The sequence below is a fragment of the Diachasmimorpha longicaudata genome, chromosome 6, assembly GCF_034640455.1.
Source record: "Diachasmimorpha longicaudata isolate KC_UGA_2023 chromosome 6, iyDiaLong2, whole genome shotgun sequence".
Classification (NCBI taxonomy): Eukaryota; Metazoa; Arthropoda; class Insecta; order Hymenoptera; family Braconidae; genus Diachasmimorpha; species Diachasmimorpha longicaudata.
In genome coordinates this window covers 7,326,075-7,345,344 of record NC_087230.1, presented here as the reverse complement: position 1 = coordinate 7,345,344, position 19,270 = coordinate 7,326,075, and the positions used below count along the sequence as shown (strand labels likewise).

The 19,270-nt window shown below is 39.4% G+C and overlaps 3 protein-coding genes across 9 annotated transcripts in view; 1 reads left to right on the top strand and 2 right to left on the bottom strand.

The window, feature by feature from the left end:
- LOC135163496 (interleukin enhancer-binding factor 2 homolog) overlaps positions 1-988 on the bottom strand; it is a 51,864-nt gene extending 50,876 nt beyond the window's left edge. The window contains exon 1 of the mRNA XM_064122958.1: positions 978-988. The gene's annotated coding sequence lies outside the window, so the exon portion shown is untranslated. The remainder of the gene's footprint in view (positions 1-977) is intronic.
- The window catches only part of LOC135163495 (RNA-binding protein Musashi homolog 2-like), an 80,334-nt gene that overhangs the window by 44,885 nt on the left and 16,179 nt on the right, over positions 1-19,270 (top strand). For 2 of the 5 annotated variants that reach the window (XM_064122951.1, XM_064122952.1), the window contains exon 2: positions 400-516. In XM_064122951.1, the coding sequence (XP_063979021.1) occupies positions 400-516 (117 nt within the window). Of the gene's footprint in view, positions 1-399; positions 517-7,760; positions 11,197-19,270 lie in introns of those variants that run through there. The other 3 variants (XM_064122955.1, XM_064122953.1, XM_064122954.1) reach the window with 3 other exon arrangements.
- Positions 14,981-19,270, bottom strand: part of LOC135163504 (uncharacterized) — a 31,510-nt gene continuing 27,220 nt past the window's right edge. Inside the window, exons 4-5 of one of the 3 annotated variants that reach the window (XR_010299131.1) lie at positions 16,701-18,960; positions 14,981-16,620 (exon numbers count right to left, since the gene is read on the bottom strand). Coding sequence is in view for 1 of the 3 variants with exons in the window: in XM_064122971.1 (XP_063979041.1) it covers positions 18,787-18,960 (174 nt within the window). In the remaining 2 variants the exon portion in view is untranslated. Of the gene's footprint in view, positions 18,961-19,270 lie in introns of all 3 variants that reach the window. The other 2 variants (XR_010299132.1, XM_064122971.1) reach the window with 2 other exon arrangements.

The window sequence follows — 19,270 nt, the reverse complement described above, 5'->3', positions numbered from 1 at the left end:
TGTTGCGAAACTTCGGTATAAATTGAAGCCAATCCGATAATTCTCCATGCAAATATACTCGCCCTAATATCACTCGAGAATACATAGACTCTGGTTAATATTTAAGTTGTATTTTACGGAGACGATAAAAAAAATTTTTAACACGAAATAAATTGAAAAATGTTGAAATACATTAACAAAATACAAATAGCCCACTCACTGAATTATTCAATAGCGAATAAATCATTCAATTTTCTGATAATTGGAAATCAATTTCAGAAAATCAATGGCACGTTCAATTTTTCCCTGTGAACCAAAAGAGAAGAGACCATTAACATAAATTTGTAAATGGAGTATCCCCCCGTTTCATTTAAATTTGAATGTTAACGATAATGAAATTGTCGATTACACGTGTTTCAGTGTGGGAATCCTGGCGAAAACCGGAAGTGAAGCAGCGAACAAAATTGCTCCGCGACCACCAATGGCGGCCGCGGGCTTTCCGCCCAACTTTACCAACGTCGGCGTAATAGAGAACTGGTGAGTTGTTCTTTTATTTTTTTTTACCCTCTTTTTATCTACCTTCCACTGTAAATACCCTTCTCCCCCACAATGTATAGATAAAATCAGTCATTTTTTTTCACCATTTCGTGGCCCATATGTATCTCTATGGGACAATTTCCGTGTGTGTATTATTATTCCCCAAAACACGTATCATAATCATTAAAGAGTCAGTAGATAATAGTGTGCGTGCCTTAATTCTCCAGCCACACTTTGATATTTCTGTTTGTAAGAATCGATAAAATGGTATTTCCGTTATCTGTCTCCGTTATTGATAGTAGGAAGCATGAATTCATTGATTTTAACGACACACGGGAGACTCAAGTGTACAGGGAGACAAAAATACCATAAAAATTAACCTGATAGTGAGAGTAGTGGGTTCAGTTGGTCATTCCAGGGGAAATGCAGCGCAAGGGGTAGGAAAAATTATTGTTCCGTCGGTTATTTTTGCTAGACGCTGGATAATTGTTACACAATTGAACCCCCATTACCAGACGACACCGTCATTTTTCCCTGAATTGTTCCCGCAAAAATTCTGCAATTTTTTTTTCATCCCTTACGAGAAGGGAGAATTAATTTCCGTGTACGTGGTACACGTGAAGACCTGGAGGGGTTATTTAACCGAATGAACGATATAATTTTACAAAATGTTGATGAACGTGTGTGTGTGTGTATTCGGCCTGTCTGCTACATACATCGGCTGAGTGAGGAGGGAATGAACTTACGGATAGTCGAGTTTTAATCGACGTTTTGGATAAACCTCGAGTGTATATGAGAGCAGGCGCCGGCGCACTCGCCGTTATCATTTTTCGTGCGGTGAGAGCATTCACTGGGAAACCAGAGCAAATGCGTATCCCCATTCGCGGTGAAAACTATCCCTGCGGAATCATTAAATTCTTACAAGTTTTTTCAAACATCCTGCAAAGAGGAATAAGCGATAGGGATCGTAGGGGGGGGTGGGGGTGAAGAGGATTTATGAACGAGACGAGTCAGGCAGTTTTTCGAGGGAGGGAAAAAATTAAAAATCATAATCTTGGGGAAACGAGTGCCATAATAGGGATGCAGGGGCTAAAAAAAAATATTGTATGCATTCAGGGTTATTATCACAGCGATACAAAATGGTGAATTTCTCCCATTGCAATCCAGGGCTTTTCCACTTGGTCGTGTGTACAGTTGGAGATAAGCTTCAAAGCATACCTTCTCCGCTGGAATTCTATATATCGAGTTCTTTTATACTGATCATTCCTATTTGTCTTTTTGGTTTGTTCAGTATTTTTTTTCCTGTATTGCATCATTTTTTGTTACATCTCCTGATTTTTTTTTTCACCGCTGGCTGTGAACTTTAACGTTCAGTTCACTGAATTCCACGATTTACAATATTGAAAACTAGTGAATATGGTAACAATGAGATGGTGAAAAATATTCAACAATTTTTATTATACACTCGGTGTTGTTTGTTCCCGTGTCTCTCATCTCGAGTTTATAAAAAATGTGTGTCAGTTTTTGATTAGAGCTCTTTATTCTGCACTTTTTCTCTCATTTTTCACTCTCACGGATCTCAGCCCTTTGAAATCAGTCTGACCGTGGCTATTCATCCTCACACTTTTGTCTCAAAATCTAACCCACGCCCTGTGATTAAGTTCAGAGTTCTTTTGTCGAGAGAATGAATCGCAAAATAAAAAATGAAATTTCTTTTTTCTTTATGAAACTGGATGGCCGTAGTTTTGTGGCTAATTTGGAGCCATGAATTTCCATTTAGGGAATATTATATAAATATATATATAAATTAATGAAAATATTTGACCCATTGAATATTATCTATCACCTATAATGAGAAAATTAATTGCATGAACTTGGCACCGATATTGACACTGGGATAAGACTGCTAATTTCAGTGAAAATTTACGCATGTCGTAGTGTGGGAGAGAAAGGCCAGGGACAACCCGTGGGAGAGGTATATTCGAGTGGGCAAAACGTGGGTGGTGGCCGCAATTAGCCGATGCCGGGTGTATAATAAATTGACGATGTGCCAGGTCTCAAGACCGTCCGATATCAGAGACTACCCCTTTGAGTCCTCCAACTCATGTACTTCTCGCACTGTGTACTTCCAAGAAGACACTTTGACGAAATAAACACTATTCAAGTCATATTCACTTTTCGGTACATTAACCCGAAACTGATTCATTTTTTTCAAAATTTGTTCATTACAAATAAATTAATTACTTGAAATGAAATAAATTTTTTGAGGGGAAAAATAAAAAGTACTTAATACGACAAAATTCATTGATTCAATTGATTAATTAATTGTAGCAGGGATTGAGTCTTTATTAATCAATGAGGACATATATGAACCAACATTTGAGATTCCCTAATTTTATTATGTAGAAGAGTAATTTCGCACATTAAAGACGAGGTAAGAGAGACGATTCGTTTTCACAATTTATTTCGAAGTCCTAAAAACCTTTTATTGCTCTCTTAATTCTCACAATTTTCTGTGTCCTCAGAAGTCCATTTCAACTTTATGGTTATGCTGTTCTATGCATTGGGGCTTTAATTACATATGAATTTAGACCACTATTTAGAATAAATTCAAATGCCCTGGGATGTTGGCGAGTGTTTATGAATTAATGTTCAGTGAAATCTAAAATTGAAGAGAGAAATTCTGCAACGTAGATCTAATCTTAATGAAACTAATGGCTATAATAATCAACATAAATTTGTCAGATAGTTTTCCTAATTTTTCTGATTTTTCAAATAAAATTGCGAATTTTCACTCATGCACATTGCGCCTTTACCGGTAACACGTAAATTGAGGAAATTCCTCCTGGTAATGACAATCCAAGTCATTTATTCCTAGTCAATCATTTTAATCAGAATTTCATTAATTCAATCGGTTCGTGATTGCGCGCATAATTATTTCAGTTTCAAAGGCACCACAACGGTTATTCTCAATGTAATTACCAATTACTTACTCATGACGGAGGCCATTTATTTATTCAAATATGTACAGTGTAATCGAACGCCCATGTATTGTCTATGTACGCTAATTCCCTAGATTATGCTTGGCATATGCGAAAATTTCGAAAATCCCCCTGAACCTCTAAAACTCCTTTCCACAAGCTACGTCACAACGCTATTACAGTTTATGTATTATTCTAACTGTGCTTCAAGCCATTAAGGAAATCTCTTTTGAGGGATTACGAGGGGACGTTTCATTTTTTTTCCTCCCCTCAACTTTTTCATTTATTCTTTTTGAACTGAATTTAGCTAGATCCATTTAATGAAGAGCATTTGATTCTTTAACAATATTCAGAGGCTGAAGGTATATCCCATAGTCATTTGCAATCCACCTTCATGACGAAAATACTTGTGAAGGGAAAAACCGTGCGTTATATCGGGCGTCGTTGGTGTCACCCACACCAACTGAAATAAACGATCCGTCGCTTTGTAAGAGGATCCACAGGAGGTTGAATGGCTTTTCGTCCTGAACTGCCCTCGAATATAAACGAGTTTGTGGCAAAACCTCAGAATGCCAGCCACCACTGTCTCAGGAGTACTGAATTCGAGAGCCCACCGTTGGTAAAGTAGTGACGTCTCCTGACTTGTCTTTACCCCAGTGGCAGTCCTTTATCTTGTCTCCACGACCTTTTCCACTTGTTTCCCATACCCGAGACTCTTCCAACTTGTATGTTTTTCAAATTTAAACGAGAAATCACAAATAACACGAATTACACGATACCATGTGCCCGTAATCTCCTCGAAAAATGGGCGAAAAATATAAAATTAAGTGGAATTTCGTGTGATGTTTATTCGAAAAACATCAGATCAGGAAAAACGGTAAATAATAATTTTATCTATCGTCTGGGATTTTTTTTTATTTTATCCACTCCCACGACAGCAGCTTTCTATCGAAGCCTCTCTGAGCTGTCTCTCGAACAAAACCAGACACAACTCTTCTATATATACCGCAAGAAGGCTTTCCTTATCGTCTACATTCAACTCTACAGCTCAGCTCGACACGCACGAGTCACCTTTGATTCAGATCACTTGAGTCCCCACCCATTGAATCTCCTATTTCTTATTATTTTCACTTTGATTTTGTCGGGCTCACCGATATTAACACCTCACCGTTGAATCGATGCAGCCATGCACAACGGGATACCAGTTCTATCCACTTTCTACCTTCATTGCCACATTCGTTATCGAAAATATTTGTGAACAGCGGCATGAAAAGGGAGCATTGGCACTAATGGGCATGTCCATATGGCTATATTCCTGATCATATGTGGAACATTTTCGAAAGTGACACGATCCGCCAGATGAACAAATAGTGAAGTTATAGAATTAACTATAAATTCAAATCGTTATCCGAGGTCATTGATTAAATCATCATCTTCTGGTTCAATATGATTTTCGTTTAGGGCAGGGTATTTATTTTTGTCAAAGATGTATCATTAATATTATATTTTTCATGGATGGATTTTTTTTTCCTGCGTGTAATCGCTTTTTATGGGAATATCCACATTTATCGAACAACTGCCACGAGAATTTTGTTAAAATAGGACTGACGAGAAATCAGATTGTCCAAAAATACGAGCTAGATGGCTCATAACGATTCAACCCCCTCCGAGATATCGCCGTACCTGCCGAATCTCCTATACCTGTGTATACACAGTCACCTGTTTCAAACGCCTCCCCTAAGTGCCTATCCAATTGCTTTTCTACCTCCCTTCATCCGTGCAAACACATATGTATGGACATGTACAGGCTACATTTACAGGCACAAATGCTTGAAATGGTGACACGAAAGCACATTGGCCGTTACCATGTACAAAGACAAAGATACCCACAACCAGGAGGGGCTGGAGTCAAGTCGTAATAGCCTCTCGTTCCTTCCGCTACCCTCCCTCTCTTCCCCTCTCGCCCTTCAACCCACCCTATAAGTACCAAACTGCTGCTTGTGCCGAATCTATACAACCTATTGGATAGGAAACATCCGGCTCGCGGTTTTGCCATGCCAAACCTCAGGCTCAAATCCTATATGTTGTCTTCTAGATCGTTCCAACGGACGATTTTGACATTCCTTCGTGGATGCACTGGGTCGGAGACTGCGGCGGCTCATCGATTGGCCAGTACTGGACAGCACTGGAAAAATATCTTTGATATTCAAATTACGGGTGCATGCGAGTTACATGAATTGAGTGATTTAGGGGTAAAATGTGTCAGTGTGTGTATGAAAAAGGGAGGATGGGGTGTTTGCTTCATATTTTTAATTAATACAGGAATATTTTATTTAACGTGAAATTGCCCTGGATTTTTAATTTATGCTGAATGAAAAAATTCATTCAGCGACAATCTAGTGCTAGTGAGATAACATTTTAAGGGATTTCTATTTTAGAGAGGGATTTTTCAGGTAAAGATATATAAGACGGTAGATGTGAAAAAATAAAAATATTGTATTATGTAAAACAGCAAAGACATAGTTTTCAGTGAAATGGAAGGATATTATTGACACTGGTTCTGTCGCAAGCGATCAATCGACTCCATTGATGGGCTTCTCAGGAAGCATCTGGCTTCCATATCGGATACGTAATATCGATTCTGCCCCACCCCTGAAAATTATCCACCAAGACAGAATTACGGGTGAACGATGAATTTTGAATTACCGAAGAGTAGTTTTCAATCTCTGGAAAATATCTTGTCCGATGAATGGCGGAAAAGAAGCTGTTATATAGAGAAAGGTCACGGATAAAGCTTCCGATAGAACCAGAGCGATAACGTCCTACCCAGGCGACTCGTTTGAACAACTTATGGTCGACCTATCGAGCCGATTACATCCGCCAATTTCTTTGAGAATATCGAGGGAAAAAAAAAATAGTGAAAGAATTGAAATTTTTCGAAATCCTCGAGAGGTGAATAATCCAGACAGTTTTCAGCGGAATAAGCCTGGCCGTTTAATTTCTGCTTCCTCATCAACTGTATCCCTTTTTTATCTCTCTTTGCGTGCTTAAAATAATTACATTTGTGCAAGATGTTTCAGTACGAGATAATGAAATGAAAACGCTCGCGGAACGTACAGTAAAAATATTTTTCGACGAATGATGGAAGAAATTTCTCACGTTCACTGAGGAAAAAAATGAAGTGTCGTCGAGTGGTTAGTAGTAATTTTCAGGACGACATTTAATTCGATTTAAATTGGGAAAAATATGAAAATTTTTTCAAATTCAGGTGGAATACAGTCTCCAGCTTTTTGTATCGAAAAATCAGTAAAATTATTTCCATAATTTTCCGGTTAATTACATTCAGTCACAATTTTCTGTCAAGCAAGAAAAAATGAAGAGAAAAAAAATTCTTAGATACCGTCGCACCAACTTTTTCATCCAACGAGCCCATAGACGTCAAAAATTTACGTTGAAATACAACGTAAACAAATATATCAATTCTCCCGTTACGCTAATGAAATTACCTTTTTCCCTCCCTAGAATCTTGATCAGGCCTCCGCTTGTCCAGATGAATTTTCCCGATTTAAATGACGCGAGTGACGAAGAGGGCGGTCAGGGGTGAAGAGGGGAGTAGGGGGGGAGGGTGTAGGTATAGTTATGCCAGAACGTTAAGTGGTAAACGGTGAATCGTAAACGTCGTCTGACGAGATCGAAATCTCAGTTGGGCACGCATTTCGTCGTCACGCAGGGTGCACCGCCTGGTACAATGTCTGCCACGAGCCAGTATTTTCTACTTCTCCCCTTGTCCCGCTACCCGCCCTCCCCCCCGCCCCTCACCGTCGTTCACCCTCGATATATTTTTTTACCCCCTCAATGTACAGAATTAACTGGATTTCCTTTTTCCCTTCTTTATATAAATCTCAGACTATCGATTGCTGTAACTTCCCCGGGAAATTGAAATGCAAGTTTTTTTTTTTGTATTTTTTGTTTTTTTTTTCATTTCTACCTGTGGAAGAGACCATTACCCGCGAAGAACGAAATAGACCCTCTGACTGAGAAGATAAGCACTTTCTGAGTGGGAGTTACTTTGAATTTTCAACGCGTACTACAAATAAAAATGTTCTCACAGGGCTTCGATTTCTTCTTACGCTATTTTGTTCCTTCATTCTCTTTATTCCACTGGCATTGCCGGCCTCGTTCACCAATCGTCTATCCCACCCCTCACCTCCCACATCCCACCACCCACCGAGGTTTTCTCTGTACTAGTCAAGGCAAAGAGAGAACGGTGGAGAGGGAGCGGGGAGGGGAGGGGGTTAGTTTACACCACCGAGCCGGCGATTTATGTTGGCCAAAAATTTATCGGTTCAATTTCCGCGATATTTAAACCCCACCCCCCTGGCCCCTCGGCCCCTCCTTCCAACCCCCCATGTGTGTACGTCTGAATATAGAATCCTTGAATTGTGCAAAAATATATATTTAAAAATTGGTAGGTGTCCAACGTTGTAGATAAAAAAATTGAAAAACAAATGGTGAAAAAAAAATTGGACTCGCCATTTCGTGAAATATGATGCCAAAAGCGATTTCATCTGAGTGTGACGCGGGAGATGAGTGAATTGAGTCTTGCCCTCGGGATGGGAGAAGAGACGAAAAAAATAAATAAATAAATAAATCCTGTGCAGTGGTATGTACCCGAGGTATTTTTGTTGTTACGACGAGGACTCCACCGTCACAAAATACGATGTTAATCTAATGCACTGAGTATATCTCGTGGTTTGCGCTCCTCTCGAGAACTATGGGCAAGAGGGTAGAAATGAACGTTAAAGGGGAAAGAGAAAGAGAAGTTTATAGATGGTGAGGGTGTTTGTAGAGACAGGAAGACAGCCACGGCCGGGGGAGTAAAGTGGGCGAGAAGAGGGTGAAAAGGAAGCAGATAGGGACTGTCTGTTGGTAACTAGCGTTTGTATACCTCTCTCACTCTCCCTTACCATCAGTTTCACCTCTTTTATTCTCTTCACGTGAACCCACTCCGTACCCCAGCACGCTTGCAACCGATCGTTTGTCTTCCTGGAAGACTGCACGCCACGTACAAATAAATCAATTTTCCTCAATGCTAATTATCGATTTATTATTCAGTGAACATTTTTTTTTTGCACAAAGCATTATATTTTTTTTTCGAGCTGGCAGGGGAAGGGCGTACTATTACAGCCTTGAGCGGTGACTGAAGTCTCGGATTATTTTCAAGAGCTGAGGTTCGGATTACCTAGAAAGGCCTCCTCATCTGTGTCCTTCCGGCTCTTTGTATGTGTTGATCGGGATCGCTCCCCCCCCCCTCCTCCCGAGGCTTCAGTAAAATCATTTTTTTTTTAGTTCCTTTCGCCTCGTTTCCACCCCATCGGCTGTTACAACTATTTCTCTCAAATTATTTACCATTTTTTTTTTCACCAATATTTTCAACTTAAACAACTAGTTGTATCGGTGCATGTGAGAAAACCGGCTTTACTTGTAGATCGATTCGCCTTACGTTTCAGCTGAGAGCCTTTGGTCTCCTCCCCTCCGAGGTCTTTCCTAACTGCTACCACTCATTCGCAAACCGGACGTTGAACGTGCCGACACAAAGGGACGTGGGCTAGACGCTTGGAAAGCGATTGCATTTCGCGAGTGAACGAGAAACTATTGCACCTCAGACATCTCTCGCCCACACTCTTTTGCCCCTCTACCACCCCGCTGTCCCACCACCACCATAACTTGTACAATTGAGGAAACAAAGGAGAGTGGGGATAGAAACCATATAATATAAACCCTGTTGACCCAATTGATTTGTCGAAATACGAGACTAGGAAGTCAGGACATTAAATACTATAGAGACTCGAGTGACTTGTGAAATCCGAAGGTGCTTTGTGCAGATACATGTATTTATATTGCTGGGAGTGGCGGTAATTTCATCGTGACAATGTGAACGGCTGTGTTTCACTTTCCTCCTGATGACCATAAAAAGTATTGGATTCTGGGTTTAAACGATTCTTCGAGTTTCTTGTGATTTACTTACGATATTTATCACTCTGAAGAATGCCAATTGCCATAGTAATTGGTATCTGCCCCAACTCGAACAATGGTGATACCTTGTATCTCCTAATCGTGCGATTGCGAGGATATTGATCTCGTCAAAATGAGGATTAATTTATCGAATAATCGAGTGTCCTTTACAACAAGCGGATCATTCCCCTGAATATTGTACTACCACAGAGTGGTCATTAAAACTAGAATTGAAAAAAACAACATGAAAAAGCCACTCCTGGCGAACCATAAGACTTTAAAAAAAATTCCATGAAAATCCGTATTTCCACGGGGTTTAAAAAACCCGGGAATTACCATTGGTTTACTGCTCTGAAACAGCCCCTCTACTCCCCTCCCTCAAACACCAGATCTCATTTTTTCATCTTTGCCGATACCTACAGCATTACTCATAATCTCCCGAGAAATTGATTACCCCCGGAAAGGCCAACGTCAGAAGGAAGTTTGTCGGATTGAAATGACGGCACGTGTCATTGATCAACTGATCCTGTCGCCCCTCCGTCGAAATAAAAAAAGCCAAAAAAAAAAAATCTAAGACGACGGGAATTGAGAACCGCTGTAAGGACAAAAACTCCTGGGAGCATATCCCCGAAGGGTACGGATTGGTACAATCGGCAGCCGCCTGGTGAAACGGCGTCGCCCCAGTCGATTCACTTCTCCCACCTATCCCTTATCCGTCCTCGTCCGACTCACTGTCTAGCATATTCCCCTACCCCAGGCGCCCTCATTTTATCTCCCTCATGCACATTGCACTCTCAATCTCCCCTCCCATCGTTTCTCTCTCCTCTTCTCGTCACCCCCTCTCCCCTTACCCCATTGGCCATCGTTTGACTACATTCCCCTCTTGTTCTTGTGGGTCCGAGGGCTGAGACACAGCTGCCGCACAGGCTAACACGCCGACTGTTCGCCGTGGCTCTCAGAGACGCGCAACGACGCCGTGTCTACCTTTCTTTATTTTCGTTAAATTTTCATTTATTTACCAAGTATATCCACAAATCATCGATTCAATAAATCACATCATTGAACAACGAGATAACTCATCAGTTGATAACTAACGACACCAATGGCTGTTTAATTTATTCAGAGTGCATCGATACGTTGTTGTTAATGAGACAATTGAATCACATGATAGGGTATGTGTACCGTGTTATTATCATTGATAATAATCCTTTGTTACAAGTGTGAGTCGCGCGAAAAAACTTGACTGAGAAAAGTGGAAAACGCACACGTACAAAAACATCGCATGCGCGCTTTTTAGTGTATCGAAGCCGGTTGCAGTGTCTCTCTTTCCTGTTGTGCGGGCCTTTTGGCTCTTGCTCCTCTGGGAGACCTGTGTGATAGAGCAAGAGAGAGAAAGAGAGTGAGTGAGAATCAGTGTTATCCTGTTGGCGGTTGAGGCAATCCGTCTATCTGTTTTTTTTTCCCATAGTTACCGTCGTTGTTATATTTATTAAAAAAAAAAAAGAGAGGGAAAAAAACAACACCGGAGTAACCTTGAACTCGTCAGTATAACGTGAATATTTCACATTGGTGATTATCAACGACAATTGGAATTCAGTGTTTCGACAATTGTGCATTTATTTTCATCAATTGAAGAGAGAGAAAAAAACACAATGTTTCCCTATACGACTTTTCCGGCTGTCGGGTAAGCTTCAATTATTTATTTATGACTCAACACACCATTTTTTTTAATGCGTGTGTATCGAACTTGCTCAAGTTACTTGTTAATATGCGAGCACGCTTTAATATCATGTTTTTTTTTCTCTTGTATTTTCTTCTCTGTTCTTTAGTTATTTTTTTGTTTTCGTCATTCCATTGTTAGCTGACTTCACATCGTATATGCACGCTTTGGTCGATAATATTATTAATATTATTGAATTTATGTATCTGAGGTATCGAGAGTTGTTGGGAAAGACTGTGTGGCGTCTAGTTTTGTGCCCCTGAAACTCCTCACTCGTGGCCATGGCAACGCGAAATACTGAACGTTTTCTGCTCCATTCTTTGGACAGTAGAATACCCCTTTATCCTCTCTCATCCCCCTCACCCTGGGGCCCTCCTGTTCCTTCAATCACAAAAAAACATCAGGAGCTCGGGAGCGTTTTTGTTCACTCTGTCTTTGAGTCGTTTGCGTTGCGAAGGAGAAAAATATATCAATTATATCGCGGCGGATCGACAATAGTGAGAAATTCTTGGTGTATTCTCCTCAACTGCTGATTGGATTAGACTAGATTTTTTTTTCTTGTTTCCCGACAAATGAATGTTTTACTGTTCCCATAGGGCTGTGTAGATGTATACATTGCTATCTTCATCGCAAATAACGCAACATCTTCCTGTTTTCTTTGTACTCTTTTCATTCTTCAGTGGTAAACGTCGAGTCAGCGGCACTTTGCCACACTTACAATGCCAGCAAGCAAATTTACTTGTGCCTGGGGATTTGTTTTAACATTTATTCGCCCCCCCCCTCTCCACTTCCCCCCAAAGGCATGACGATGAAACATTAAATGTACGGGGCCCAAGGTGAATGCCGTGTATTTGCTGTGGTACCAATTTTATGAATACTGTGATACAGTCCCAAGCCATTATCGATTATCACGAATATTCACTGACATATATCTGGGTATATGTATGGAAAATTGCCTGAATTTGTGCACCAAGAGTTCACAAAAGTCTAATACCTTTGCCTGATACAGAGCTATTTCTGTCACCGACAATGGCCTTTTTTTTTAACCGTCTATAGTTCGAAAAAAATTTTTTTTTTTGCGACCCAGTGTGATTTAGAAATGGCATTTCACGTTGAATTGGTGGATTGGAGCGAAAATTTTCACGCTTTTATAAATCTCTGTTGATTTTTTTTTCTCAAATGAACAATGTGAAGTCTTGCGGAAAAAATTCTCCTCTATTTGTTTATCCGTGGTAACTTCCTTCTATGCCCCTTTCTCATCTGTAAAAACAAGAGATCGTCACGCTCGGTCGATGCACGTGGTCTGCGTGACAGTTCTCCGACGTTTCCCCTCCAGTCCGATGGTTTGACGTTTTTTTTTCTTTCTCCCTCTCTTCTTGTTACATTCGTTTCACTCATGCATACACAGGTCGTTTCTCCTGTGGTGGCCACCCACGTCAGCTGGAGAAAAATTCATCTCGTTTGTTCTCGCTCCCCTCTCTCCTCTCGGCTCATTTCGGATTTTTTTTCCCTATGGCTTTTGTATTTCTGGGGGTGTGATAGCACCACATGCTCGTAAATCGGGGGGTAAAAGTCACATACACGGGGTGCATTAGCCATGATCATGCGTCGGAAAATTATGATCGATTGATCGTTTCGTTTTAGTTCGAACATATATATTCCATTCAATTTATTAGTTCTATTAATATCGACTGAATCTGTGGAAGTAAACCAATAATAATTATTAGAAAAATTAATAGTTTGAAGTATTTTATAAATATCATTCATCTTTAATGAATTAAGGAGAAGCTTGTCTATCAGCTATCGACTTTCATCTTCCGGGCGAAGGTGCCTAAAAAATAAAAACGAATATGACAGATCGGGGGCCGACAAGATGACGTTGAGTGCTGGAAAGCCGAGAGCCAAGGCCGAACATTCGTTTGCCTTCAACTCTTTCTATTTCTTTTCATTTTGTTTCCCCATTTTTTTTTCTCTTCCCCTTTCATCACTACATTCGTGTCCCTGACTTCTCTCTACGTGTCTCCTTTCCCTTTCGGTCAATCCGGTTTTCAGATCGTTTAAGAAAGGAAAAAAAAGATTTTTTTATACGAATATTTATTTCTTTATTTGAAATTCGTGGACATTTGTTTCTGTCCGGAGAGTGGATGAAAATGGGGATGATGGAGGCATCAATTTTTCGTCCCTTCACTGGTGGTTAGTAGGCAAAAATATGCTGCCAGGTGGGATGTACGACAGCTGCGGGGATTGCAAATGCTGGGCCCTCTTCCTAGGGTATGAGCATCCGAGAGGGTTTTACACGTCGTTTCACGCGTTTTTGGCACGACTTTCAATTGATGTTCATCATCACACGTAGAAAAATAGGTCTTTCATCCGTACAAATTCAATATTTTTCTCATTTTTTTTTTACCACATGTCGTAATCTTCAAAGTCGAATTCCTCATTTCTCTCTTGTTTCATCACATTTCTTCGGGTCTATCTTTTCCCCCCACGGGGTTTAGTCTGTAAAGTCTCGTTGAATAGCTGAAGACACTTAACCCTTGGTCTTATAGACCATGCTCCAGAAATAGACGAGAACATAGCGATGTAATCACCACTCCAAGCTTTCACTCGAATCACGTACCGGGCGTATACTTGCTACCTTTCTCCCTTCTCCTTTTTTCATTCTATAACTGTTTACAAATCTTTCGAGAAATTTTATGTCCCTGAAAATTGGACCTCTCGACTATGACCCACTGTAAATATTCACCTGCAATTTATTTTTACAAGTTGAAAAAATTCATGCAATAATTTCCCACGAAATCATTGTCTTAAATTAAAACCCAGTTGTCAACTTTATTTCTCTCCGGAAACTCCTGAGACAATATTTTACATTAAGAAGTAAGAAATTGACAGCGAGAAATTTTCTGCTTCTTGAAAAAATGAAACCAATTTGTTATTACCATACAAACGACTTCTGAAAATTAGTCAAAGTGGTTTTTGGATTGAAATAATTAAAATTTCAGTCTCAAGAACTGTTGAATAAATTAGTCCAACTTCATTTGGTACCGGAAGTTCTCTTCTTATCGTGAAAAAGTTGTCCTCGTTTTCAGTGGAAGTACAAAATTTCCTGGACAAAGTTTTTCTTTCTTAATGTAAGAAATCGTCCTCTCGAAAATTTTCAAACGACGAGTCTCTTGATGTGAGTAAAGATGCACTTCTGGAATGACTTTTATCCCAGTAATGAGTAATAGAGATAGTATTAATGCATCAGGACCCTTCACGATTCCAAAGACGAATGAAAACTTTCCAGAATTCGTTATCGCTTCTTCGCCATCAATAATTCAATCAGAAATAAAAACAGGGGAGGTCAGTACCGATAATATTACCATCATAGTTTGAAATTAATGCGATGCGGAAATATTGCAATTCAACACAACTCGCACCGAGACAGAAAAAAAAAAAAATCTAACGTAAACCTGTTGACTAGTCGTATTTATTTTCTCGATCTATACACGATTGTGGGAATTATTGCACCTAGTTATGGGTAACTGAGTTTCTTTTCACATCTCGCTTGGGTTATATGCAACGTGAGAGACGTTATAGAGACGTACTTGTGCAGGTTAAGTACTACTTTCGCATTACATAACGGTAACTGGGCGTCCGATGCGTATTACGATCGTTCCAACTGACATGCCTCCTATCTATAAACCCCACGTGCACATTCACCATTCCAGTATTCTACTTATTCTCGCAACGTTGATTTCCCATATATCAAGAGACAACAACAAAGAAATACAAACTAAATCGTGTTTATAGTAGACTTGTTTGTCAGCTCAGGCTGTTCCCTGTCTTTGGATTAATCCAGTTCAGACAGCTCTGAGATTCCTTCCACCGAATAATTATTCCGAAATAGGCAACACCACTCCCCCATTTACATTGAACATTCTTCTGACAGACAGTACAACCGGGAGAATATTGTTAATGTACATTGGGAAATAACAGCAGCAAGAGTTGTACATTTGTGTGATAAAATAGGCTAAAGATATTTGGTCGGTAAATAATTTTATCCAGCATGTGCTGGACTTGTGAATATTCCGAATTTATTTGAGGTCATAAATGGACTTAATCCTTAGGCATTTTAAATATCACATGTGTTAATAGTATAAATATTCTTGACGTGGATTATTAAAAAATGTTCAGGAGTATTTTTATGCGTCAGCGGAGATTTACTGGGAATATTCCTGTGTAACATATGCCTGGCCTTCAAAGGTCACCATAGGCCTGATAAAATATATTGCTACCGATGAAAACGTTAACTATTTTTAATAGAGGGTTGACAAAAGATTTGATTGATAGTTCGTCTTGAGAAGTCGTAAATTCAGAGGTGCCATAAAGCTCACACGAGAATTTGTCATCGTAAAAATATTGAAAGGTCATAAATCGTATTTTTTCTACAAACTCAAAATGATAAAATCGATAATTAACTTATTTTTAATGAACAAATGAGTGGGTAGATATTAAAAATGATGTCCATCAATTACTATTCAATAAAGAAGACGTAGTGCACACACTTATCTCGGACTCATGAAAATAGCAAATATTTTTCAACGGAGAATCTGATACCCTGAAGAAATAACTATCTCCTTCTGCGCAACGAGTTGAATAAAAATGAAAATATCCAGTGAAAAGCCGAGAAATGGGTAAATACGTGGTATAATATTTGCCGTAGAAAGGCGAAAAATGAGGTGTATTCGGAATAAGAAACGAGGATTAATTCTTAACCTCGACTTTCTAAACTCGAAAGACTTTTTAGAATTAAGTTAATAAATGATATTTTTCCGAGTTTCTTCATTTAAGTTACAGGGAAATATTTACCATCACAATGTACATTCCCGAGTTAACATAACAAATGCACAATCACAGTTGTGCCATTTATGTGTTAGTAATGTCGATGGTGTATTTACGTAGTACTGCAGTGACTGTCGGTGGTTGTCAATGGTAAAAATGCTCGATATCGAGAACCACTGGTTTAGTATCTCTCTCCTAGTCATTGTTCAAGGTTCAATGCAAGTCTTTGTTACTCTCAGCCGGTTGGGTGGTAGTTTGTACTGTCGTCCCTTCTGGTTCTCCACCTTCCTACACCCTCAAACTCACCTCCCCTCTTTTCCCTCCTGGTCCCCCCCCCCCTTCATTTCCCCTCTTCCATGGTGAAGCAGACTACACATACAGCCTGTGCATGGTATTCAAGTGGCAGCTGCTTCTCTGGATTCGCTTCCAGAACCACGTTTGACACCTGGTACACTCCCTTTTGGCTCCTTACTCCACAATCTGTCGATTTTACGAGTATCTCGTGACTCTGGGGGATTTAAATAGCTTCAATGGTCATTCAGAGTCATTCAGAAGTCATTTCTGCAATTGGAGGTTTGAGATGGCAGACTAAATAAACTGCACATAAGTCCTTCCTTAATTAGATACGTAGAACTAGTTACCTGGGGATATTCTGGGTGAATGAGTTGAAAATGGTGAAGGACAGTGATTCACCTGGATATTTATCATTAAATATGAGTTCGAATCGTAGTTATGGGGAAATGAAAATATTTGACACCTGCGACAGTCGTTTTTGGTCTTTTACAATCGTTCAATTTTATCGTCGTCGTAATTCGGAAGAGTTTAAATAGCTTCAATAATCGTCCATTCATGGAGAATTAGTTGACAGTTTGAATTTTTAGATAGGAAACCAAATCGTCTGCACAGAAGCTCTTGATGAATGAATAAATTTAAAAGAAAAAAGGAGGGGAATGAGCTGGATATTTTTACTTGCAGCTCAATTAGATAGGAACCAATCTGGAAATGAGAATGTCGCTTGACATCTGGTCCCCTCATTTTTAACATTTAATTTCACATTCCTTTAATTTTACAATCAGCACATGAGCCTGGGGGTTTGAATAACTTCAGTGATGATCTTCACTTATTGAGAAGTCGTCTTAAGTTGAGATTTCACGATAGCAAAGCAAAGAAGTTGAATAACAGACTTTGACTAATTGAATATTTAAAACTAATCGTTAGTGGACAGTCTCATTGAATCAATTACAAACGATAACGGATGAGAATTCTTCAGATATTGCTAATTAAAGCTCGAGTGGAAATTCAACAATATGGAAATTGGAAGGACGGTTACTCCACAATTACTTAATTTTATAATTATCTCATAATACTGGGGCCTTTAAATAGCTGTAATGGTCGTTAAAACCTATTGGAAAATCATCTGCAGTTGAAATTTCGAGACTGCTAACCAAATAAACAGTTCGTAATCCTTTGATAAATCAGATATGGAATACCAATTATCAGCTGAAATCCTCATTAAATGAATGAAAAACGGGTAAGGGCCGTACTAACCCTCTGGAATACTTCAAATCGAAACTCAATGGATAATGCAACAATGGATAATCATTAAATTTAATTGGAATCGTCAGTATTTTCGGATAAATTGTATTCACGTATTGAGTTGGATTATTTTATTCAGGGACAGGCACACTCCAATGAAATTGAGAATCATTGCAGATGGAGGATGAGCTGTCGTCGGTGCTTCGTGTCTTGAATTTTGTGCCGGAGATAAGAGTATTCGATTACAGAAGACATCCTTAACAGGTGTCGCTAGCAGGGTCTTGGGCTCTTTTCACGACAGCACCGACAGATCTTGGGCTTTTCAAAACAACATAGTGATGTATTTTGCCTGTGTATGTTAATGTTCATTCCACTACACACTTGGGAAATAGGTCACATGTAACCAACTGTTGAACTCATACATCTTGAGACTAAAGTGCGGTATAGAAAATTTCTAGTTTTAGTATTTGTAAATAGGTGGACAAATTCCATTTGCCTGGAAATCTGGGACTAATTAAAATTGAAAGATCATGCAAGTTTTGTTGGAATCAACGTCGTGTTACATGTATACTCGAGTCAGTTTGACTGCGCTGGCTTATCTTCTGCACTGATGAGCTTCAAAGGCTCACGAGTTACAGACGTGCAGAGATGAATCCCAGTCGGAGAGGGAAAACAAGGGGCTCTCTGTTTGCGAGATCAATGCCGAATCTTTAGACACTTCACGGAGCATGTGAAAAACTCATGAATTCGTGGAGAAGATACTTCATTCAATGTTAATTGTCATATTGATAATGACGGAGAGAGTTGAGGTACGACAGAGCCCCGAGAAAAATGTCTTATTTTGAAAATCGGTATTTTAGAGCGGTTGTAGAATATAGGGGTTGGAGTGGCCCAATTTAAATTAGGGAAAATGAGATTTTTGCAAAATGACATTATCCTTCATCACGGCATAAAGTCCTATTTCCTGCGGTAAATTGCCTTTACATCTGATATATTTTTTATCGTAAGGAACGGAATCTGTACCAATAATTTTAGTTCAAAGTCAACGATTCACCATTTGTCAAAATCAGTTGAGATTTTTCTGTCAAGCACGAATAACCCATAAGCCTCTATTTTATATATCCCGTTAGACTTCAGCTTTCTCTACTCGTAAAATAATTATTTTATTTGAAGGTTTTTATTCTCCTGAATCTATAGATTTCTCCGCTGGCTATATTTTTTTTGAACCTCTTCCTTAGTGAGTTCAGGTTCATCAGTTCCAATCTCGTTGGTCTCCTGTCCATTGGCATCGTACATCGGCTCATTTCGCATAAGTCGATAACGATTGTCCAGTGCAATAGTCGGTTCAAGATTGTCCTTGATAAGCTGTAATAAAAAATATTTTACTTGTCAAATTAGCGCCGAATAAAATGTCCCCTGAACTCGTAAAATTCCATCAAAATTGTTTTTCTCGTTTCGACACCCTCTGATTCCCATGCGTACGTATAACTCATTGAACAATTTATGATGAAAACTCGGTAGACTAGCAGTGAGTTGCTTTTTGATATGAATTATTTATAAAGATTATTCCGCGGCTCGTACCAACGAGAAACGTGAGAAAAATAGTAAAAGGGCCAACAGAGCGGGCGGGTGACGTATGGCGGTTATGCGAAAGTGCCGGATTTCATCGATCCGT